At 53.8% G+C, this 7,476-nt stretch overlaps 4 protein-coding genes and 1 non-coding gene across 5 annotated transcripts; all 5 read left to right on the plus strand.

The window, feature by feature from the left end:
• Window positions 1-23: 23 nt before the first annotated feature.
• Window positions 24-1,204, plus strand: SAICODRAFT_224688 (uncharacterized protein). The gene has a single exon (XM_019166581.1). The coding sequence runs from the start codon at window positions 258-260 to the stop codon at window positions 1,116-1,118; it is 861 nt and encodes a 286-aa protein (XP_019024893.1). The 5' UTR covers window positions 24-257; the 3' UTR covers window positions 1,119-1,204.
• A 122-nt stretch (window positions 1,205-1,326) lies between these two features.
• Window positions 1,327-1,694, plus strand: SAICODRAFT_30070 (uncharacterized protein). The gene has a single exon (XM_019167580.1). The coding sequence runs from the start codon at window positions 1,340-1,342 to the stop codon at window positions 1,526-1,528; it is 189 nt and encodes a 62-aa protein (XP_019024894.1). The 5' UTR covers window positions 1,327-1,339; the 3' UTR covers window positions 1,529-1,694.
• A 353-nt stretch (window positions 1,695-2,047) lies between these two features.
• Window positions 2,048-3,283, plus strand: SAICODRAFT_24986 (uncharacterized protein; the record flags this gene model as incomplete). The annotated part of the gene is made up of 1 exon (XM_019166817.1): window positions 2,048-3,283. The coding sequence occupies one exon, from the start codon at window positions 2,048-2,050 to the stop codon at window positions 3,281-3,283; it is 1,236 nt and encodes a 411-aa protein (XP_019024895.1).
• An 836-nt stretch (window positions 3,284-4,119) lies between these two features.
• On the plus strand, window positions 4,120-4,203 carry SAICODRAFT_t58. The gene has a single exon. It is a non-coding gene; the product is annotated as a tRNA-Pro (tRNA).
• Window positions 4,204-5,186: 983 nt separating this feature from the next.
• SAICODRAFT_65383 (uncharacterized protein) lies at window positions 5,187-7,164 on the plus strand. Its single transcript, XM_019170141.1, has 2 exons — window positions 5,187-5,562; window positions 5,654-7,164. The coding sequence occupies exons 1-2, from the start codon at window positions 5,367-5,369 to the stop codon at window positions 6,943-6,945; spliced, it is 1,488 nt and encodes a 495-aa protein (XP_019024896.1). The 5' UTR covers window positions 5,187-5,366; the 3' UTR covers window positions 6,946-7,164.
• Window positions 7,165-7,476: the final 312 nt, after the last annotated feature.

Raw genomic sequence — 7,476 nt, forward strand, 5'->3', positions numbered from 1 at the left:
CGCAAAGTCGGTAGCGGTCCGCGTAGGTACTGTAACGTTCACTCGACACCAAGCGAGCGGGCCGGGCATTAAATCACAAACACACCTACAGCTGACCGAGGCCCTAGGCCCGACGAATGGTCGACGGCCCGAAGGTTTCGTAGGTGGCTTTGCAGGTGTTGCGGCCGAGATGGGGATATATATAACAGTTGAGGGCGACCCTGTCCGAGACGACACACGACGTTGATCAAGATGTTCTCAGGATTCACGGAGATCGTATGCCAGATCCATCCATCATCGCCCCTACTTGTCAACCTACTGACAACCAACATTTACAGTTCTCAAACTCTTACGGCTCCGGCACCCTCGGTACCAACACCCAACCCGCTCACCCCCAATACCAACAGCACCGTCCCCCTCCCATTTCCACTCCCTCGTACCACTCCCAGTACAACGCCTACGACCCACACACTGCATCCTCCGCCTCAGCCCCGGGAACAGCCGACTATCTCCTCCAACCCTCCCCACCCTTCCCACGCAGCCCACCGACGACATACGATCAACACGTTGCACCACAGCAACAACCGCTGTTGAGTCCGAATGATCCGGCGCATGATTTTGATCCGGTGAGTGGGAGGTATACGGTTAGGCCGGTTCCCGGGGGTGGATTGAGGAGGGGAGAAAGTACGTTGAAGGAGGGGTTTGGTGGTGGTGGTGGTGGTGGGGATATGTTTGAGTTGGGGGAGAGGGGGTCGGAGGTTGAGTATGGGTATAGGCCTGCCCATGCCGATGCTGCCGGACGCAGTATGGGCATCAGTGGGCCAGAAGACCGACTCGCTGCCGAAGACTACAAGTTGAAGAGGTCGATCCGCGCTGTTCGCTTTGGGATGAGGTGTTTGGTGTTGGTGTGTTCTACGGTCGTGGTAGCGCTTTTTGCGCATAATCTGGCGGTGTATAATCGGACGAAGCATATTCAGGGGATGTGGCCTCACAAGGATAGTGGTGGAGCGTTGATTTGGAGTTCGGTGTTGTTGTTGGTTGTGGCGTGTATCTCGACGGCGACTTCTATTGGTGAGTCATCTTTTCCATTTTATCTCCTGCTTCTGTCAATGGGGAGAAGAGCGGGGGCAGTAAGCTGACTATGGATGTAGTCATCCTGGCATCGTACTGCTGGTCAGTCAAGATCGCAAACAGATTGGCACTCGGCCACACCGCCTTCGACCTTGTCTTCGGCATAGTCTCACTCTTCATCTGGGGCCTGACCGGAGGCCTTTTCAAACAAACAGACTCTAACCCTCGCTCGCTTTGGCAATGGGCATGTCATCCGGCAAAGGCAGGGAGGGATACAAGTATTGCGGGGATGTCGGACGTGAACTGGCAGCAGTACTGCAAGGAGCAGGATTGGAACTGGGTTTGTGCGTTATTGAATATTGCCTTCGAGGCAACTATGATCGCAATCTCTTTCGGGGTATACTACCTTGTTTGGAGGAGAACGAAGGTGAAGAAGAGTATCATTGCGAGGGGTGGGCTGGCCCCTAGTCCGGCATGAAGCGCACCGATGAAGAGCCTATGACTACGCACACACTCGTTGTATAGCTATAGCTGTTGTACATGTACGAGATCCGAATGTCCAAAACTTCGAGTTCGTCGAGGACGTGGTACTATTTATAGAAGCTTGCCGCTCCGGGAAATTCGGGGAGCCTTTTAGTATGCCACTAAGATCCATAGGGTCACCCCACCACGATCCCAGCCAACTTAGACGCTGTTAACGTTTGGGGTAGCCGACCAGCGAGTCCATCGATCCGACGACTTCAGGACGACATTCAGGCTCGGCTTTGTTGGCTTGCGACCGTTTTCACAGTCGGAGATTACTGGGACCAGCCATTGCTACTGCTTGAAGAACACGTGCCGAGCGAGAGCCATCGCCGTACGCGCGTTGAGCCGAGGACGAGATTCCAACATCGATCGACCAAGTCCGTTGACTTCGACCGAAGATTTTGACTGAGGTATATCTTGGAAGAGTGCGCTTGACCTTACACAGCTCTATACCACTCTGCATCGTCCGAGGATGGGTAACGCTTCAACGAAGCACTCGCTAAACCGCACCCCCTCCCTCCCCAACCCAAATAATCCACATACTCACCGTCAGCGTGCTCCTTCGCGGCCGGCTCTGTCTCCGCTCGATCCAAGTATCACGTCCATCGATGGCGGATATCTCCAACCGCAAGGAGTCTACGCAACGCAGGATTACGACTTGGTTCGGGTACAGCATCAAATATACCATCGACGTGTCGCGCCGTTTTATATCGGTCTACCAGATTTTGAGGAGGACTGGACGGAAGAAGAGTTGGCGAAGGCAGTGCAATTCGCGGAAGATGCAGCGGGTGCGAAGAGACGACAGGCGCGTGCCGAGGAGGAAGGAAAAGAGAAGGAGAAAGACAAAGAAGGGAAGAGACGAAGTACCAGCATCTCAAACACCGAACTGCTGAGCGTTCCCTCGCCCTCGAAATCTCGACCACGAGCAGTGACGATGGGATCAACCGATTCCGTCCACCGCGTCGGCCCCGCAAGACCCACCCACGGAAACAGAATCAACCGTCCCTCCCCCCACACAATCTGGAAAAACGCCCTCGAATGCCCCATCTGTTTCCTCTTTTACCCACCCAATATCAACCACACACGCTGTTGTGCACAACCCATCTGCACCGAATGCTTCGTCCAAATCAAGCGTCCCGATCCGGCGCCGTCGACGACGCCTCCTTATGGGCTGGAGTCCACGCCGGCTACGTGTCCGTTCTGCGTGGAGGGTGAGTTTGGGGTCGTGTACGAGAAGCCAGGCTGGGCTGGCGAACGGTCTGGGCGGAGTCGGAGTCCGAGTATGTTGGAGGTTGCGGAGGCGGCGGGGCTTGGAGGGGAGGGGGAGAGTAACGAGGCGGCGTTGCCTGTCCCTGGTCCGCCTGTGCGGATTAGTTCGACGGGGATGAAAACGTACCCGGCGAACCACCCCGCCGTAACACTCACGGACCTCCTCCGCCCGAACTGGGAATCAGATCTTCTGCGCGCGAGAGCGAGGGCGGCGAGGAGGGCTGCTGCGCAGGCGCAGTTACAGAATTTCCAGTTGACCGCGAGGGAGCGGGAGAGAGAGGAGAGGAGGCGGTTGAGGAGGGAGGGGAGAGAGAGGGAGAGGGAGGCGACTGGACGGATGGGGAGGGAGGAGTTGGAGGAGATGATGGTTGCGGAGGCTATGAGGTTGAGTTTGAGGGAGACGGAGGAGAGGCAGAGGAGGGGGAGTTCGAGTAGGTAAAGCCACTCGAGTCTTCTACCGAGCGAGTCTGAGACGCGCGTGGTTGATGAAGAATGGGCTGTTTGCTAAGTATATTATAGGGGGATCGCGAATGCCTTTGGGTGATGAGGGTGACATATGCAGACTAGGCTATGGGTTTTGGTATAGCTAGGCGCTGGCGTTTTTCTTTCGTCTTTTCTTTTTCCTTTGGTCTCAAACTACGTTGATCGGGAGTTCGTTCATTGCTCGTACACGATAGCATACCTTTAGGGTGGACGAAGCCTTCAGTCCTTTGGTTCGAGTTCGAATAAACCTAACCTTCTCTTTTGCTTGACTTGTGGAACCTGCAATTGTACATGTCCCATGGCCAAGTGCTGCGTGTATTGTCGCGGATCTTTGTTTACCGAGGATCGATCCGTAAACTCCGTGCTTTGTCATTGAAGCTCCGAGGGTTTGAACTACGTGTTGGAGCCGTTTAGTACCACTCACGGACCAACAGCATACGGTCTTCGAAGGCTTCAGAATCTTCAACCATTCATCCCAGAATGAGCAGACTGTATTCAGTACACCGGCAACACGTCCAATTAAAAATTCCCACGGGTAGCCATGCCTGACGGGTTTATTGACTTTGAAGGTAACTAGGATAGGTAGGGAGAGGTGCAGCGATTATACACGGAGGCAGCTGGGCCATGCTTCCGTGCTGTGTACTTACAATTGACTTGAGCGCATTACAGGTGCTTTGCATTAGGATGTCAAACGGAACACGATGCGAAAATGAGTTTAGGGGAACAGTGCGAATATCTGCCAGTTTCTTGATTGTTGCTATAAAAATTTTGTGCTGTTCTCTGACATCAACAGCCGCAATGGTCTAGTGGTATGATTGTCGCTTAGGGTTTCCTAAAGCTTGTGACAGGTCCCCGGTTCGAACCCGGGTTGCGGCCCACTCTTTTGCGTTTTGCAGCTCTTACCCCCGTTGCTTTGTTGCATTGGGAGGTGATTGTAGGCCGAGGAAGCCTTTCGAGGATGTGACTTGAAGCGCACATGAAGGCCATTACTTTTCCCGTCGTGGAAGACGCACTATGGATTATCATCCCGTCCCGTCAGATGCAGATGTGTAACTGTAACTTGTGTTTGTCCGCCGGCTTGGTATGACAACGCCCAGTCAATAGCTACAAATACGGTCTTCTGATTAGAGTTTTGCCAAGCTTGATGTGTCTCTTGGGCTTCCTGGGATATTGTCGACTGGCTTGCGGCACTCGAGCTTGGCTGCCCGCGCGCGCACTCACCTTGGCGGGGGCGTAGCGAGCGAGCTTCTGTGCGCTTTGTTTCGAGAGAACTCAGCCTACCAATTGAGGTTGTTTTGCTACCATGACTGCAGGTAGATTGCCTTCTCCTTTCTCGGGGTGTAATGGCAGGACGACGGGTTGTCAGTATCGCCCTTGCTCTCGCTTCAAATGAATGCTTACGCCCAAAGCGGCGCACGAGCGCCGAGCCGTCCTGAGACCCCTCGATGTGCTCTTGTCCCCGCTTTCCCTGAGTGATCGTACCGCCCTGTCTTGCAGCCGTCGCCCAACCCACGGCTCGCCTCATTGCTGCCAAGGATAAGCATAGGGACTTGCAGATGTCAAGGTCATCTCATCTCGTCCAAGAAAGTCTAATCGATGATCGATGGAGGGGACATATGTCCATTGCGTCACTCGCACAAGACTGCGCACGCGCGTCTGACTCTCGTTGAGGGTTTTAAGCTTAGGGTTAAGCGACGCTGCCTTTCGTCGTGTACACGGCAATTGCGAAACGGCCGCGGGGCAATCTCCACGTCTCGGTCAACTGGGATTGTCTAGACTTTCTATTTGCAGGGTCTGCGTTCTTCTGGCCAATCACCGCGCAGTGCTAAGGATATGCTTAAATTGAGGCTTGCCCTGAGGTTGGGGTAGTCTTAGTGCAACACTACTCGATCGAGAGGCTCAGCGGTGGGACGACGTTCCTCATAAGGACCCCAGGACCCCTTGCCATTGGTAGGCAGCACCAACACGACGGACGAGGACAACGGCAGTCAGTACGCTCCCTACCACCTTCTCTCATTGCAATCGGTCACTGTAAAGCAATGGTCGCAAGGAGCACCGGCGAGATCAGACCGCCCAAGTTACCTCCCGCACTCGAGACGACGAGCCTGCTGGATGGAGGAGCGGAAGAGGAGGATGAGGTTGACCAGACGGGACCCGACCCGGAGGTTTCTGCTGTTGAGGAACGTGCGGATGAGGAAAGGCTTTATGGCAAGGAAGGATGGGGACGTGAGAAAGGTGCGCATACATCCCCAATTCGATGGCATACACTCCAGCCAGATGTCAATTGGGTTTCATTGAACGAATGAATGCTAATTCAGTTTGTCAGACATCTCCGCCGGAACTCGGTTAGGTGCGATCTTCATGCTCCTCTTCACACCCACGCTTTCCTTCTACTTCCTGGCCTCCTGTACCAACTATCAATGCTCGCTTTCGGCCCCTATCTGGGATATCTTCCACTCTGCTCACCCGATGCAAACTTGGTTGAGTTGGTTCCCGACGCCGACGTGGAGAGCGAGTATCGGATACGCGCTTTGGGTCATCACACAGGGTATCCTGTATGTGATTGTACCGGGCAAGATCGGATACGGTCAGCGTACGCCTGCGGGATACTTGTTGCCGTATAGGGTTAACGGGTTGAATGTCTACATCCTCACTCACGTCGCTTTCGCCGTTTCGGTCTACTACGGTATCATCTCCGCTGGCATTATCGCGCACCACTGGCAAGGTCTATTCGTGGCCGCCAACGTTTACGGATACCTCCTCACTATCTTCGCCTACGTCAAAGCGCGCTATTGGCCTTCTCACCCCGAGGACAGGAAGTGGTCTGGAAGTATCTGGTATGATTTGATGATGGGTGTTGAGTTCAACCCCCGTATCGGCAAGTTGTGGGACTTCAAGTTGTTCCACAATGGAAGACCTGGTATCATCGCGTGGACCCTCATTGACATCTCCTTCGCTGGAGCGCAGTATGAGAAGCTCGGTTACGTTACCAACTCTATGTGGTTGGTTATCTTCTTGCATGGATTGTACGTTGTCGACTTTTTCTACAACGAGGATTGGTACTTGAGGACCATCGACATTGCGCACGACCACTTCGGGTATTACCTCGCTTGGGGAGACACCGTTTGGTTGCCCTTCATGTACACCTTGCAGGCGCAGTACCTCTTCTACAACCCTATCGACTTGGAGTGGTACGCCGCGGTCGCGGTCTTCAGCCTCGGTGTCGGCGGCTACTGGATCTTCCGCACTGCGAACCACCAGAAGGATCTCGTCCGCAGCACGGACGGAAAATGTACCATTTGGGGCAAGCCCGCACAGGTGATCAGAACCGTCTACGTCACCTCCGACGGCGCCGTCCACAAATCCCTCCTCCTCGTCTCTGGCTTTTGGGGTTGGAGTCACCAATTCAACTACGTTGGTGACCTCCTTCTCTCGTTCGCGATGTGTGCTGCGTGTGGCTTGCATCACCTTTTGCCGTACTTTTACATCATTTATATGTTTATTCTGTTGAATCATCGGATTTGGAGGAGTGAGAAGAGGTGTCGGGCGAAGTATGGGAAGTATTGGGAGGAGTATTGTGAGAGGGTGCCGTACAAGTTGATTCCGGGTGTGTATTAGGTGGATAGCGGAGGACGGAGACATCGAGTGTCAGGAAGGATGAAGAAGGAAGAGGAGCGTGTATGGTATGAAGATACCCCGTTACGATGGACGTGTTGTGGACGCAAGGATAGGCGGGCCCGGGGCTTGGGTCTTCTTTTATCGTTTTGATTGGCTTTTACTTTGAGTACTGTTACTTCTATCAAGGACAAGACCCGCTGAGCGGGCGAATGAATTGACATTGTTGTACATTGAAATAATACTTTATTTAAGAATATCACCCCATGAAAATAGCATGGCCGACCGTGCGGGCCACTCGAAGTGTGAAGGCGGAGAAGGACGTGGGCTGAGGGGGTAATCGATACCAGAACGTGATGCAAACAGGTGGATCTTTGCCCTTCCCCCAACTTCGGCTTGGGTAACCCTAGGGTTAGGGTTAGGGTTAGGGTTAGGGTTAGGGTTAGGGTTAGGGTTAGGGTTAGGGTTAGGGTTAGGGTTAGGGTTAGGGTTAGGGTTAGGGTTAGGGTTAGGGTTAGGGTTAGGGTTAGGGTT

This window comes from Saitoella complicata, assembly GCF_001661265.1.
Source record: "Saitoella complicata NRRL Y-17804 unplaced genomic scaffold SAICOscaffold_9, whole genome shotgun sequence".
Lineage (NCBI taxonomy): Eukaryota > Fungi > Ascomycota > Saitoellomycetes > Saitoellales > Saitoellaceae > Saitoella > Saitoella complicata.